Here is a 17,261-nt window from a genome sequence, read left to right on the forward strand (position 1 = left end):
TACATGTTTTACAATACAAATGAACTTTCATATAAAAATATAACTTGGTAAAGTATTGTTTCAAAAGTCTTATTTCTGATTTTGGTGTCTGTATACTGTCAAGCTGTGTGTGTCCGCGGCAGAGTGTGAAGATCCCAGAGCCTCCTCACCCTTCCATTCCCTCCCAGCTACTGCCCTTGTTGATCCTCTCCTCTCCCCTCCCCCTGCCTGGCTGCCTCTCTGGCCATATTTTTAAGGCTTCTGTGAGAGTAAATAATTCAGTCAGCGGTGCTGCGTACAGCACAGGTCCTAACACGGGGAATTGCAGCCTCACTCCCGCAGTCTGCGCTCTGACCGCAGCTCTAGGGAGAACACACACACATCCAGGGAAGCTGCAGAGCACACACACACACACACACACACACACACACACACACACACACACACAGTGAATATGCCCCCTCTCTGGCTCTGCTCTCTCACTCTCTGCTTCTCTCTCTTTTGAACTGCCTCTCCAAATCTTCAGTCATTTGATATCTCAGCATCAACACTACTACTGCTGCTGCTACAAGGTAACCAGAGAAAACACAACTCATTGAGGCTCAGCAGTCTTTGTCACTAGTCCCTGTCCATCTGTCCATCAAAAGAGGAAATATGCTGGATGCCGGATCGAGAAGGGTCCCGGAATGGCTGAGGCTGTTGGCCGGCCTAAGTCTGCTTCTCTGCCTGGTGGGGGAGACAGGGGCCAAGAGGGTCCCCAAAATCCCCCGTTGTCCTGTCACCTGCTCCTGCACCAAAGACAGTGCCTTCTGTGTGGATACCAAGGCTATCCCCAAGAGCTTTCCCCCTGGGATCATCTCTCTGTGAGTACAACATTGATCACTCTGACTGTTCCTGTATACTCTCTCTGCTTTTTGGTCTATTCCTTACATTTCATTCCAAAATGATAAAACCAGCTGTTGATAATGTACATAAAGACTTACTAGATGGAAGATCTGATGTCATGCATGGTTTTTACAGATTACTTAATAATTAATGGACTAGCCTGTTGACCTTACATTAGGCTACACTTTTACAACAAGGTCATTTGGGCTTTTACAATATATTCTACTGTGTCTGGTTTCCAAAAGCTTATACTGTATAAAATCACTGATCCTTTTTTTGTAACTTCTTAAGTTATACCACTGTTATCTTTTCTAAACAACAGTGAACTGTGTCTCTGAAAATGCCATTATCAAGAGAGCAAGATGATGTTTGAGCTCCTCAAGAACGTGTGTCTGATTTTAAAGAGACTTAAGAGAAAGAAAGGAGCAGGTTCACCATGGCTTGTGTGTTTTGATGGACAGGGCTACGTCAGCCACGACATGCTAATGAAATATGACAAATGGGCACTTAGTGTCCCTGTGCCTCAGTCTCTCCTCATCCTTGGACAGAAGTTAGGGGGAGCTAGCAGAAATTAGACTACGTTGATTGGAGTAGAGCAATGGGATGTGCCTTAGCCCTCCTGGGACTTACAACAGATTCACAGCAAAAGACATGCATGTCCTCCAAGGGATAGTAACCTTACAAAGGTTAGATAAATAGTGCACAGTAATTGGAATGACAATAATGTAATAGATTCTGTAGCATAGGACTCAGTATGGTTACATTTTAGTTATATGTTTACTTTAATTTTAGTTGATATTGACTCAATGTATTATCTTTCTGTAATTGAACATAATGTTCTTGTTTTTAAAGAGCTTGGGGAATTGAAGAGCACAAGCACTACAAGGTGGAGGTAGCCTCATTTTTAAAGTGATGAATACAGGAACCTGTGAATAAAGAAACTGTTTGTCCTAGTTTCAAAAGATTTCGCCCTCCTTGAAATTCAAATGGTAATACAGATTGAGCCGCATGAGCTCCTGGTAAAACATGCCGTTCTGCATGTTTAGTTCTGTCAATAGATTGACTGTGCCTGGGGACTAGGGAGGACATCCCCTTGCAGTCTCTGTCCACTCATATTGATTAGGTGGGATGCAGCACCAACATCCATCAGGCCCTAACAATTCTTATTTCTCCCCTTCAAATGTACAAAAACTAAAAGTCTGTGACCAGAATTCTTTTAACCGAAAGCTATGCTCATAAACATGTTATTCTCATGAATACATCACAAAAACATATGTGGCTGACTGGCAACATATACACATTTAGCGTGGAACAACAAGCCCTTGTGCACAATGGGGGTTGGATTTTATATGATAAGCATGATGACATTGACTTAATGTTAGTTGATAGAGCCTGGATGATAAGTTGATTGTCTGTACTTCTCAGGACAATGGTGAATGCAGCCTTCACTACAATCCCAGAGGGAGCCTTCTCCCACCTGCACCTGCTGCAGTTCCTGTGAGTATTCATGCATGTCCCATCATTCTATCCTCACCCTTACTGTCTGAGGTAGAGGAATTAGAGCAGTCTCAACTTAACTTCTGTGGCTTGGGTCAATGAAAATGCTAAACATGTTCTCTCCAAAACACATCTTCTGTACAACAACAAAAATTCAGCTCGACCAATCTCGCTGGTTGTTTTGGAGGCAAATCAGGATAATAGATGAAAATGAATGAAGGGCTAAACATATACAGTTCATTCAGAAAGTATTCATACCCCTTGACTTACTCCACTGTTTGTTGTGTTACAGTCTGTATTCAAAATTGAATAAATCAAGACAAATCTCACCCATCACCACACAATACCACACAATGACAAAGTCAAAACATGCTTGTAGACATTGTAGCATATTTATTGAAGATTATATAGAAATATCTAATTTACATAAGTTTTCACACCCCTGAGTCAATATTTTGTAGAAGCACCTTAGGTGGCGATTACAGCTGTGCGTCTTTTTTTGGTAAGTCTTAGAGCTTTGCACACTTGGATTGTAAAATATTTAAGTCATTATTCTTTTTAAAATGGTTCAAGATCTGTCAAGTTGCTAGAAAGCCATTTTCAAGTCTTGCCATAGATTTTCAATCCAATTTAAGTCAAAACTGTAATTAGGCCACTGGAATATTCAATGTCATCTTGGTAAGCAACTCCAGTGTAGATTTGGCCTTGTGCTTTAGGTTATTGTCCTGCTGATAGGGGAATTCATCTCCCAGTGTCTGTTGGAAAGTAGACTGACTCACGATTTTCTCTAGAATTTTGTCTGTGCTTATAGCTGTTCCATTTATTTTCATCCTATTTCCATTTTATTCAACCTTAATCCTTGGCAATGACAAGCATACCCAAAACATGATGCAGCCACCACCATGCTTGAAAATATGACGAGTGGTTCTTAGTAATGTGTTGTGTTGTGTTGGATTTATCGCAAACATAACACTTTGTATTCAAGGCAAAAAAGTGTATTTCTTTGCAACATTTTTTGCAGTATTATTTAAGTGCCTTGTTGCAAACAGGATGCATGTTTTAGAATATTTGTATTCTGTACAGGCTTCCTTCTTTCACTCTGGAGTAACTACAATGTTGTTGATCTATCCTCAGTTTTCTCATATCACAACCATTAAACTGACAATTGGCCTTATGGTGAAATCCCTGAGCAGTTTCCTTCCTCTCCGGAAACTGAGTTAGGAAGGACGCCTTTATCAGTGGAGGCTGCTGAAGGGAGGATGGCATACTAATGTCTGGAATGGAATGGCATCAAACACATAGAAACCACATGTTTGTTTTTGATACCATTCCACCCATCCTGCTCCAACCATTACCAGGAGCCCGTCCTCCACAATTAAGGTGCCACCAATCTCCTGTGTCCTGTATCTTTGTAGTGACTGTGTGTCCATCCAAAGCCAAATTAATAACTTCGCCGTGCTCAAATGGATGTTCAGTGTCTGCTTTTTTATTTTTTACACATCTACCAATCGGTACCCTTCTTTGCAAGCCATTGAAACACCTCCCTGGTCTTTGTGGTTGAATCTGTGCTTGAAATGTACTACTCGATTGAGGGACCTTACAGATGTGTGGGGTGCAGAGATAGGGTAGTCATTAAAAAATAATGTTAACCACTTATTAAACACAGAATGAGTCCATTCAACTTACTATGCGATATGTAAAACACATTTTTACTCCTGAACTTATTTAGGCTTGCCATAATAAAGGGGTTGAATAATTGTCTTGAGTTGATATTTCAGCTTTACATTTTCTATTAATTGTTTTTAAAAAATCAACAAAATTCCACTTTGAAATTATGGGTTATTCAGTGACACAAAATATACATTGAATCAATGTTTCATTCAGGCTGTAAAACAAAATATGGAAAAAGTTAACTTAAGAGGTGTGCATACTTTCTGAAAGGAACTGAAACTAGATAAGATGTACAAGTTGTGAAGTAACATTTGTTCAACAATACAATCACTATAAATCTCTTGAAATAAACTGTTATTGAAAACAGTGGTGACATGGCATTAGTGAGTGGCTCTGTATCAGTGTCATCACCCATGACTGACTCCCTTCAGTTCTCTTCTATTTAAACAATGGCTTATCTGTTTACGCAGATTCAGTGGAGTGTGTGTGTTAAGATTAAGTGGTTTCAGTTTATATTAAGGCCAACCCATACTATGTATATTGAATACTTGATCACTGCCTTTAAATTGAGTAATTCTTCCTATGTCCACTCCACACAAATTCAAGTGATTTTTTTGTTACTGGAGGAGATGCTTTGTACAGTAATTGTGTCCATTTGCAATCAAGTGTAAATAAATACACATTTACAGTACCGGTATTGAGTAAGATGTCTTCTAACCTCTCCAGCAGTATTTGTCTGGACATTAAATGGAAAGTGAAACATTTAATTCCAGTGTTTTGTAAACCTCTCCCTTTCTCTACATTTCTGCAGTCTTCTGAACTCCAATACCTTCACTGTGGTGGCTGATGATGCCTTTGCAGGTCTGGCACACCTGCAGTACCTGTAAGTGTCCCACTTTGTGCCTTCATTCATTCATTCATTCATTCTCACACACACACACACACACACACACACACACACACACACACACACGAAGTCGGAAGTTTACATACACGTACGATGGAGTCATTCAAATTCATTTTTCAACCACTCCACAAATTTCTTGTTAACAAACTACAGTTTTGGCAATTCGGTTAGGGCATCTACTTTGTGCATGACACAAGTAATTGTTCCAACAATTGTTTACTGACAGAATATTTCACTTATAATTCACTGTATCACAATTCTAGTGGGTTAGAAGTTTACATACATTAAGTTGACTGTGCCTTTAAATAGCTTGGAAAAATCCAGAAAATGATGTCATGGCTTTAGAAGCTTCTGATCATCATTTGAGTCAATTGGAGGTGTACAGTGGGGCAAAAAAGTATTTAGTCAGCCACCAATTGTGCAAGTTCTCCCACTTAAAAAGATGAGAGAGGCCTGTAATTTATCATAGACAGAATTTTCATCAACTATGACAGACAAAATGAGAAAAAAAATCCAGAAAATCACATTGTAGGATTTTTAATGAATGTATTTGCAAATTATGGTGGAAAATAAGTATTTGGTCAATAACAAAAGTTTATCTCAATACTTTGTTATATACCCTTTGTTGGCAATAACAGCGGTCAAACATTTTCTGTAAGTCTTCACAAGGTTTTCACACACTGTTGCTGGTATTTTGGCCCATTCCTCCATGCAGATCTCCTCTAGAGCAGTGATGTTTTGGGGCTGTTGCTGGGCAACACGGACTTTCAACTCCCTCCAAAGATTTTCTATGGGGTTGAGATCTGGAGACTGGCTAGGCCACTCCAGGACCTTGAAATGCTTCTTACGAAGCCACTCCTTCGTTGCCTGGGCGGTGTGTTGGGATCATTGTCATGCTGAAAGACCCAGCCACGTTTCATCTTCAATGCCCTTGCTGATGGAAGGAGGTTTTCACTCAAAATCTCACGATACATGGCCCCATTCATTCTTTCCTTTACACGGATCAGTCGTCCTGGTCCCTTTGCAGAAAAACAGCCCCAAAGCATGATGTTTCCACCCCCATGCTTCACAGTAGGTATGGTGTTCTTTGGATGCAACTCAGCATTCTTTGTCCTCCAAACACGACGAGTTGAGTTTTTACCAAAAAGTTATATTTTGGTTTCATCTGACCATATGACATTCTCCCAATCTTCTTCTGGATCATCCAAACTTCAGACGGGCCTGGACATGTACTGGCTTAAGCAGAGGGGCACGTCTGGCACTGCAGGATTTGTGTCCCTGGCGGCATAGTGTGTTACTGATGGTAGGCTTTGTTACTTTGGTCCCAGCTCTCTGCAGGTCATTCACTAGGTCCCCCCCGTGTGGTTCTGGGATTTTTGCTCACCGTTCTTGTGATCATTTTGACCCCACGGGGTGAGATCTTGCGTGGAGCCCCAGATCGAGGGAGATTATCAGTGGTCTTGTATGTCTTCCATTTCCTAATAATTGCTCCCACAGTTGATTTCTTCAAACCAAGCTGCTTACCTATTGCAGATTCAGTCTTCCCAGCCTGGTGCAGGTCTACAATTTTGTTTCTGGTGTCCTTTGACAGCTCTTTGGTCTTGGCCATAGTGGAGTTTGGAGTGTGACTGTTTGAGGTTGTGGACAGGTGTCTTTTATATTGATAACAAGTTCAAACAGGTGCCATTAATACAGGTAACGAGTGGAGGACAGAGGAGCCTCTTAAAGAAGAAGTTACAGGTCTGTGAGAGCCAGAAATCTTGCTTGTTTGTAGGTGACCAAATACTTATTTTCCACCATAATTTGCAAATAAATTCATTAAAAATCCTACAATGTGATTTTCTGGATTTTTTTTCTCAATTTGTCTGTCATAGTTGAAGTGTACCTATGATGAAAATTACAGGCCTCTCTCATTTTTTTAAGTGGGAGAACTTGCACAATTGGTGGCTGACTAAATACTTTTTTGCCCCACTGTACCTGTGGATGTATTTCAAGGCCTACCTTTAGACGCAGTGTCTCTTTGCTTGACATTATGGGAAAATAAAATAAAAATCAGCCAAGAATTCAGAAAAAAAATTGTAGACCTCCACAAGTCTGGTTCATCCTTTTGAGCAATTTCCAAATGCCTGAAGGTACCACGTTCATCTGTACAAACAATAGTATGCAAGTATAAACACCATGGGACCACGCAGCCGTCACACCGCTCAGGAAGGAGCTTATGTTTTTGGCTAAGGTGTATGTAAACGTCCGACTTCAACTGTATATGCTCAACAAACATTATATCTGAAAGAATGAGGAAGTGGTGTTACAATGAAAGATGGTGGTGTGGTGTCCAGTCCTCAGCCAAACAAGGAAAGCTCAAGTAACATTGAATATTGTACCTCCTCCTACCAGAGACTAGTCTCCCTTCCTTTGTGGGGCCTGATAAAGCTGAGCATGCCGTTTTGTTAATTGACAGGAAGTTGCTGATGCCATCGCATTTGCTGCTTTCCATGTAAGCAATGCATTAGGCTCCATAAAGTGATTGTGTGGCTCTGGCTCTGGCTGCAGCCCAGCCCCAGGGCTCTGCAGCACCCAGCCAGCTCTACCCGAGGTGGCTCCTCATTGTGAATGCTAATGAACTCATATCTTCATATCCAGTGCTGCTCCAAATGGGAGACTGACTGCAGGCTGGCTGAGCTCACACAGTGTAGCCCTGGGATGCCTCACACATCCAGAATGAAGACAGAGAATGCACCTGTAGCCAATTGTCACTTGTGGTTATCTTTCATCATTCCATCAACTAAAATTATAGATTCATCATCTTAAAATAAGGAGATGTTGGCTATATGATGAGAAATTCTCATGTGTGCATTGTTTTGTAGAGATTAATTGTGGTTGTCATTTGTGTAGTACAGGTAGTTCACAGAGCTATGTTTGCATGAGTAACTTAAGCCAAATATTGTCCAATCGACAACTTGTTTGATAGTTGGCAACATTTGCACAGTAACATTCTTTTAGTTTCTAAGTGGCTCAGTTCAATGTCCAAACAGCTGAACTTTGATACAGGGCTCAGACTATATTTATTCCTGAACCCATGTAGAGGCACCCTACTAACTATCTGATAACAGGGCAGTTTTGCCTATAAGTCATTTCTCGATTTTAAGTATACTCAAGAGACGTACACCTGCTACGTTACCTCCATTAGAAAAATGTGAGCGGATGATTAATGGTTGTTTTGGACGCTTTGCACCATAGCCAGTAAAAGATTCCCTCCCCCTCTTTTCCTTACAACTTGGCTTATCCTCAAGGTTAGTCCCGCTCTTACTGCAGACAGTCCAGCCAGCAGACAGGTCCGTTCCCATTATAGCTGCTTAAGATTCAGGAAGCATTCCCTGGAAGCTAAATGAAATCTCTCAAAGTTTGCAGGACATGTTCCCCTTAGTAACAGGCTTTTAAAGTAAATAAATAAGGGAAAGACGGAGACACAATCAGGTTCAATAAGACAAATATCACACTCTGAATATGGAAAACAAGGCTGTGTACTGTCCATGAGTGGCATGGCAATGTATTTAAATGGTCTTGATTGAATTACAGTACAAGTCAAAAGTTTGGACACAGATTCATTCAAAAGGTTTTCTTAATTTTTTTACTGTTTTCTACATTGTAGAATAATAGTGAAGACATCAAAACTATGAAAAAACACATGGAATTATAAACAGACTGGTACTGTATGTTAAATGACCCCAGTTCTACCACAAAGCATGTTTTCTATTATAAGTATCTTGATTATCATGATTGCTTTCATCAGATTTGTAGAGAACAATGACGTCCAAGCCCTGTCAAAGCATACCTTCAGAGGGCTTAAATCCTTGACTCACCTGTGAGTATATCTTCTGACTTTTTCTCTGTAAATATCAATGGAAGAATACTTGTTACGTATTGCATGGACATGTTATGATTATTATATATTTTCTCTTATCTCTGTCTCTTGTAGTTCTCTGTCAAATAATAACCTGCAGTTCCTTCCACGAGAACTCTTCAAATATCTTGATATTTTGACAGACTTGTAAGTACACTACTTTTTGAAAGGGACACGTTAGCCTTATCATAGGTTTTATCTTGTGATATGTTTTTGAAGTAACTAAGTTTTCACCATGTTATTACAACTTTATTTAGCGCTGTAATTGAAAATGCGCTACCAAGAATCCTTACGAGACAGTTTTGTAAGAACTGTCATTCTATTGTTCTATGTGTTACCCAGAGACCTGCGGGGTAACTCGTTCCGCTGTGACTGTAAAATTAAGTGGCTGGTGGACTGGATGGAGAAGACCAACACCTCTGTCCCTGCCATCTACTGTGCCAGCCCATTTGAGTTCCAAGGTCGCAGAATCCATGATCTCACCCCACGAGACTTCAACTGTATCAGTGCAGGTTTGCCCCAAATCATCTTGAAATGAATTTCACAGGACAGCAAGGCACTTAATTGATAGATTGATAATCCTCATCTCTCTCTTCCCCTGTAGACTTTGCCGTTTATGAGACTTTTCCCTTCCAGTCTGTGTCAGTGGAGTCCTATGAATTCAACAACAATCAGTTTGTGGCCTTCGCCCAGCCTGATACTGGGTTCTGTACACTGTTTGTATGGGATCATGTGGAAATGGTCTTCCGGATGTACCATAATATAACAGGTTAGTTTCTTCTTTGACTTAAGCCTTTTTTAATATAACAAATCATGCCACAAGACAACCAATGCATTCAACTGTTATCACTTAATTATAGACCAAGGGATTTTACATTGTATCTTTAAGTACACAGAGGAGACTGAATTCAGCTAAACCTGCTGCTTTCTGCTTCTTTGTTTCTCCTAGCTCGCTCCGCTGTCTACTGCAAGCCTGTGGTCATAAACAACACTCTTTACATGGTTGTGGCTCAACTTTTTGGAGGATCCCACATCTACAAGTGAGACTTATTCCAATTCTTTATCAAAGGCAAAATGTAATTGATTTGTTAATTTTCTTAGCCATTGGCGCTTTTCCATTAAGACTTACCCACACACCAGCGGGCCACCAGTTTTTTATGTTAATGTAAGCTCTGGTGTAATTGTGTTTCCATCAGAGTATGACACTTAAGACTTCCCACTGGGCACAGACGTCAATTCAACGTTGGTTGAACGTAATTTCATTGAATTTACGTGAAAACATAGTTGATTCAACCAGTGGCGAGCACAATCAACAACTTATGCATAATTCAAGACTGTTGATTTGTGAGGTGTTAAAGTTCACAGTTATCAAGTGTTATGTAAATGACAGCTGAAAAGTACCAGCCGCCTGGCTTGGCCCCAAGTTAGAACAGGTCTGCCAGAGCCATGGCCCAGTGAGGCACGGGTGCCAGCCTTTGTAGATAGAAGCAGAAAAGTCAGAACCTTTTGGGTAAAAAACTGGGGTAAATCCTTATTGAAAATGTGCCAAAATTGTGTTACGATTAGATGTTTGTGATGATGATTTTGTGATGGCTGACCTGGTTGACACCTTTTCAGGTGGGAAGAGGACCCACAGCGATTTGTGAAGATTCAGGACATTGATACCACACGTGTTAGGAAACCCAACTTTGTTGAGACCTTCCAGCTGGATGATGAGTGGTACTTTGCCGTGGCAGACAGTTCCAAGGCAGGCTCTACGAGCATATACCGCTGGAACAGCAACGGTTTCTACTCCCACCAATCCCTTCATCCCTGGCATCGTGACACCCATGTGGAGTTCCTAGATGTGGAAGGGAAGCAGCGTCTCATTCTCTCCAGTGCCTCTCAGCCCCCAGTGGTTTACCAGTGGAACCGCAGCCTGCGCCAGTTTGCCTTTCATTCCCAAATCACTGAAACTTTCGACGTGCAGATGGTCAAGCATTTCTGGGTGCGCAACGTTCTCTACCTTTGCCTTACACGCTTCATTGGTGACTCCAAGATTCTCCGATGGGAGGGGCAGCGCTATGTTGAGATTCAGACCCTGCCCTCACGTGGATCCATGGCTGTGTATCCATTCACTGTGGGCCCCCGACAGTATCTTCTCCTAGGGAGTGATTTCTCCTTCTCTCGAGTTTACCTGTGGGATGACCTCACCCAGCGCTTCCAGCCCTTCCAGGAGCTCAACATGAGAGCACCCCGGGCCTTCAGCTTGGTGTCTGTGGACAACAAAGACATGCTGCTGGCAGCCAGCTTTAAAGGCAACACCCTAGCCTACCAGCACCTAATAGTGGATCTCAGTGCCAAATAGACCAATCCAGCTGAATCTACAGTATGAGACCATTCATTAATCTGTGCTGTTCTTGTGGAGAAGCAATCTAAGCCATGCAACTAAATGCCTGTTAAATTGGCAAAACAAAATGTAATAGTACTAATGAACAGGAAATGCATGATATCTTCTGATATGTCTGAATCAATTAAAACTGGATGTGTAATGACAGAACATATCACCATAACTAGTACATCACTATGCAACATCACTACTTACTTGACCTACCATTAATTTATGCTCTGTGGAAAATATACTTGGAGGTTCCATTGCAGATATAGTACAAATATAAGTAACATCAGATTATGTGAAAAGCATGTGCATCTACTGAACTTTTCTATTGGATGGTTCAAATCCTTTAATTCATGAATATCAATATAGGAAAATAACTGTTCACATCAAATAGTTGGACATTCTATGAAATGATAGTTAAGATATTTTGTTCAAAGCAATACTGTAATCTGCATGCCATAATGTTCTCTTAACAGTAGATAATCTTTTATAAAATTATTCTGTGTACATTTTATATTGCATCAAGGTAATAATAGCAATACGTGTTAATAAGTTTCGCTCTGTTGATCCTGAATGATTCCAATATATTTTTGTTTAATTACAATGCATGTGCACATGTACAGATTTCCCTAAATAAATGTTTGGTTAACTGAATAGGACTGGAAGGTTGTCAAGCTCCTGTCATCACCGTGTGTGTGTGTGTGTGTATATTATATATATGGACAACTACTCATTCCAGGGTTTTTCTTAATTGTTTGGTGCATGCTTATTGATAACTGGAAGAATGCATCAAGTGCAGCGCCTGGATGCTGCTCATTACAGGTCATTGTAAATAAGAATTTGTTCTTAATTGACTTACCTGTATAAATAAAGGGGAAATAAAAAAATGAAATCTAAAAATATCTTCATAAGAATCACTACAGAACATTTTGTATGATCTCTTATTGGCCTACACTATTTTAAGCCCAGCCTTTGGAAACCTGACTTTTCTGGATATAGCTATTATATGGTCACTACATCCAATTGGTGTGGACATTGCTTTAGAACAAAATTCTCCAGCATTAGTCACATTTATGTCAAAAATAAAATAACTTGTTTCAACATTACTCTTCGAATAGCCTATACCGGTATATACACATTGTTAGTAGGATATTATGAGTGTTGTGATTGTATGGTTCCCTACTGTATTTGACACTTACCACCATAGAAGGGGGTATAGTGTGAGCAGAGTCTGAATTACGGGGGGCCCAGGGGCGTCTCAGACCCCCTGAATGAGTCCGAGTCCCCGTAAATGCAACAAAGTAAAAAGAAAATTGGGGATGGGTCTCTAAATAATACTAATTTAACCATTGGGTCGTTTCACCTCAAAAAGCACAAAGAGGATTTTGACACCCATCATCTCAGATTGTTCTGAAATCGATTCTGTAGTTAGTAACAGATACGATTAGCATTCCTGAATTCACAATTTAAATTTATAGGATTCAGATAATGTTGTGATCTATTTATTAAACACAAGAGACCAGCAAAATGGATAAAAGTGTGGTGGTATTGCAGGAACTGTGGCAGCTAGTGGTCAAAACCTGGTACTTTCACACTACTTTATGGTAAATAATGCAAGCGACTTCCAATTACTAATTTCTCAGAACAGGGGGAAAAAACATCACCAGATTCATAGGGAATACATTACATCGTATGGAGAAGCAATACTCCAAGCCGCAGCTTCATACTACTTGTCAAACAGAGAACTGAAACTGTATACTGGTTGTTGGAATGGAATGGAATGAGTTGTGCAGGGAGCTTATTGGCATTTGACAAAAAAAATGTATTCCTCATGTCTTACTCATTGGTAGGAAAAGGTTTGGTCCAAATCGGATATTCGGTACTATATTTATTGAATATGATCTGAATCCTATAAATAAAAAAAATGGCAAAATTGGGTGTAATCAATCTCCGGAATACACTTTAATTTCAACAAAATTCTGTTTCAGGAATGCCAATCTTGTTTGTAACTACAGAAACAATTGCAAAACAATCTGAGATGGTGGGTGTCATGGCTTGCTGAAATGACATGGAACAACTCCATGCTCCTATATGTTTAAAATGCAATTTGTATGGATACAGTGGTAAATTAGTGCCTGTCATACGTGTTACCCTGAATCAACAACATAAGCGTTCATTAGCATTACAGGGCTCCAGAGTAACATTTTCCCCTGGTGTCACTAACTTTTACAGTTGGTAGCACCAGCCCATAATTTGGTTGGATGGACCAAAGCATGAGTAATGATCTTATAAAGTCATACAGAGTGCGTTATTAAGAAGTATAATAAAAAATCATTTTTGGGCCTACAAACCTGACTCAGATACACCAGCTCTTTCAGGAGGAATGGGCCAAAATTCACCCAACATATTGTGGGAAGATTGTGGAAGGCTACCCGAAACGTTTGACCCAAGTTAAACAATTTAAAGGCAATGCTACCAAATACTAATTGAGTGTATGTAAACTTCTGACCCACTGGGAATGTGGTGAAAGAAATAAAAGCTGAAATAAATCCTTCTCTCTGCTATTATTCTGACATTTCACATTCTTAAAATAAAATGGTGATCCTAACTGACCTAAGACATGGAATTTCTACTAGGATTAAATGTCAGGAATCGTGAAAAACTGAGTTTAAATGTATTTGGCAAAGGTGTATGTAAACTTCAGACTTCAACTGTATAATTCTGTAATGGCCTATAGTTACCTGTACTTAATCCTATAATGGCCTGTCGTAACATTATAGCCTGCTAATGGCATGTAGCAATTTTATAATTGCCTATAGTAATCTGTACTTATTATTTCTGGAAATAATGTATAGGCGAGCCACCAATATAATTGATCCAAGAAACAAGAGAGGAGGGGACACCCTGCCTAGAGGAAAGAACTTAGATTTTGAAACAATGGTGGAGTAAATCTGAGTGGATTGTATAAGCATGAAACTGTATAAAAGGAGTGGACTTGCTTGCTCCATGGACCAACTCGGCTTGTTACTTTGTAATAAAGTCTATTTTAATTCACAGGCTCCGGTATCTGAGAGATATTATTGAACCAATATTTCCACGACACTACTTTCTGTTTATTATATATGCATAGTCACTTCACCCCTACCTACATGTACAAATGACCTGACTGAAGTGTGCAGTTCGGGGCCGGACTCAATGTGGGCGGAGTCAAACGTTGGGGCCAGGCTCAATGTGGGCGGAGTCAAACGCATTTAACCCTTCCTGTCTCCTTAAAGGTCTCCCAAGTTGAGGTAAACGTTGAAGGTATCAACGTCAAAGAAAGCTAATCTTAATCGAACCTGACCTACCGGTACATGGATAAAAATATAAACCATGGAAGCAAGTGAGGAAACCATGGAAGTAAATGTTTTTATATGACCAACTACCGCACCGATGTTAGCATAGCGTTAATTAGCACCTATTTGCACGTGAGCTGTCCAATTGCTCACAATGAGGGAATCTTATTTGGACAAATTTGCCTACTTGAGCAGTAAGCCTAGGTTTACATGTACAGATATGTTATCGATTTGATGATTGATTTTCTGTGTTTCTTCAATGTATGACTCGTTGTGTTTGGCTGGCTCTAAATGTGTATCATTGATGCCATTCCCTTAGTCACACATTACGAGTCTACACAGTATATACCATAATGAAATCACCTGGTCCCAACATACATGTCAAGTCAAGAAAAGTCATTGTAACTTGTCCACACTGCAAACTGAAGTTAAATAAGAAAAAATTCAAAACACATTTACGAAGAAAGCATACACATTGCTTTGAAACGGTGTCCAAGGAAAACATTTTGGCATGTGAGTGCATTGGTGAGAAATGGTTCCACTGAACTGTACCATTTGATTGTCATTCTTTTATTAAAAATTGTGCCTTGTTTACACCACAGGGCCTACCAAAGCAAGGTTTCTCAAACAACTGTTGGGTGTTTGTTTTGATGGTAAGATGCTGGCTATTCAGTATAGTATATTAGTCCTATTTTCTGTTATACCACATGAAAAGTTATTATTATTTGTGTGCTTGCAGCCTGCAAAGCACACTATTGTTATTGTTCATACTTTTTCTTCTTTATTATTCTTGACACTTTTTGGGTCCTATTTCATACAGTTTTTACACTACATACATAATTAATACACCAACCTCCTGCAGAGCTGGATGCTGGTGTGACATGCTGTGACTTCTTGACGGGGGGGGTTGTCTACATCCTGTAATATATTCCTGCGGGGGGGGGGGGGGGGGTATTATTTACTTTTATCATTATTGTTATCATAACTATCAAACTTAACAACCTACTCTTTCTTAACTTACAGTACGCTCTGTACATTGCAATGGGAGCACAGTGTGATTTCACTGGGGTATGTATAAATTATGAAATTCTCATCACTAGTGGATATGTTTTTTGGGATCCCCATCCGATTGTGTGATTTTACTTTTCAAAGGAAAACATGCAGCAAATTAGGCGACAGTGGTGCCTAGTTCTCCTGCAGAACTTTCCAATTCCGTAAGTCTTGAACATTATAAAAACATTTCCTTAAAATCACTTGTTTCACTGTAGCCAGACTGACCTGAATACTACAAAAAGAAAACCAGCCCCGTCGCAGACCATGATGTCTTGCTCCCAGACAAACTAAACAACTTCTTTGCTCGCTTTGAGGACAATACAGTGCCACCGACACGGCCAGCTACCAAAACCTGCGGGCTCTTTTTCACTGCAGCCAACGTGAGTATAACATTTAAAAGTGTTAACCATCGCAAGGCTGCCGGCACAGACGGCATCCTTAGCCGTGTCCTCAGAGCGTCGGAATCCATGATTCCAGTTTACATAGAGTCCAATGAAGTTCTTTCAGGGCGTTTGAGGTGTTTGCTTGGGAGGGGGGGATATACACGGCTGTGATTATAATCTAATTATCGGTATTTGATTGTAAGGAATTCTAGGTCAGGTGAACAAAAGGACTTGAGTTCCTGTATGTTGTTATGATCACACCACTACTCGTTAATCATAAGGCATACACCCCTGCCCTTCTTCTTACCAGAGAGATGTTTGTTTCTGTGGGCGCGATGCGTGAACAAACCGGGTGGCTGTACCGACTCTGATAACATATCCGGAGTGAGCCATGTTTCAGTGAAACAGAGAATGTTACATTCTCTGATGTCTCTCTGGAAGGCAACCCTTGCTCGATTTTCGTCTACCTTGTTGTCAAGAGACTGGACATTGGTAAGTAGTATACTCGGGAGCGGTGAGCCCGTCTACGGAGCCTAACCAGAAGACCGCTCTGTTTGCCCCTTCTGCAGCGTCGTTGTTTTGGGTCGCCTACTGGGATCCGATCCATTGTCCTTGGTGGTGGTCCAAACAGAGGATCAGCTTTGGGAAAGTCGTATTCCTGGTCGTAATGTTGGTAAGTTGACGTTGCTCTTATATCCAATAGTTCTTCCCGGCTGTATGTAATAAGACTGAAGAATTCCTGGGGTAGCAATGTAAGAAATAATGCATAAAAAAATAAATACTGCATAGTTTCCTAAGAACGCGAAGCGAGGAGAACATCTCTGTCGGCGCCATGTCCACTCCGACAATGAGAACAAACAGTAAATTGTATTTTTTATTTTACCTTTATTTAACTAGGCAAGTCAGTTAAGAACAAATTCTTATTTTCAATGACGGCCTAGGAACTATGACTGTAATAACAATAATAATAATAGTAATAATATATTGAATGCATTAACAGAAATGACCATAACTAAACAAACATTGCAGATTAGAAATTCTGGAAATGAACGGTAAATGTAAGCTATGTAATGGGGAATTGAGACACAGCAAACAATGCACACAATTAAGATATGAAACAATGAATACCCACGAAATGGTGGGAGATTTTTGGAGAGACATGTGCCTTGTGCATCTGAGCCACAATCCCTATATTCTTGGACAGTGGCATCCCTACGTCCTCCTCAATGGATTAGTCCACTGAGGCAGGCTATCACCCCCTCCAGGTGTCGCT

General features: G+C 40.3%; 1 protein-coding gene across 1 annotated transcript; it reads left to right on the plus strand.

Annotated features, from left to right (window-relative positions):
- Positions 1–412: 412 nt before the first annotated feature.
- Positions 413–11,871, plus strand: LOC139412011 (leucine-rich repeat LGI family member 3-like). Its single transcript, XM_071158790.1, has 9 exons — positions 413–842; positions 2,290–2,361; positions 4,844–4,915; positions 8,730–8,801; positions 8,916–8,987; positions 9,183–9,352; positions 9,445–9,609; positions 9,790–9,880; positions 10,458–11,871. The coding sequence occupies exons 1-9, from the start codon at positions 634–636 to the stop codon at positions 11,185–11,187; spliced, it is 1,653 nt and encodes a 550-aa protein (XP_071014891.1). The 5' UTR covers positions 413–633; the 3' UTR covers positions 11,188–11,871.
- The last annotated feature ends 5,390 nt before the right edge of the window (positions 11,872–17,261 follow it).

This window comes from Oncorhynchus clarkii, chromosome 6 (assembly GCF_045791955.1).
Source record: "Oncorhynchus clarkii lewisi isolate Uvic-CL-2024 chromosome 6, UVic_Ocla_1.0, whole genome shotgun sequence".
Taxonomy (NCBI): Eukaryota; Metazoa; Chordata; class Actinopteri; order Salmoniformes; family Salmonidae; genus Oncorhynchus; species Oncorhynchus clarkii.

Excerpts from the sequence above, each read along its gene's own strand:
- LOC139412011 (XM_071158790.1), top strand. The coding sequence starts at position 634 with ATGCTGGATGCCGGATCGAGAAGGGTCCCGGAATGGCTGAGGCTGTTG. Across the intron at positions 9,610-9,789 it reads GATGTACCATAATATAACAG|CTCGCTCCGCTGTCTACTGC; the intron begins GTTAGTTTCTTC and ends TGTTTCTCCTAG. Across the intron at positions 9,881-10,457 it reads GGAGGATCCCACATCTACAA|GTGGGAAGAGGACCCACAGC; the intron begins GTGAGACTTATT and ends ACACCTTTTCAG.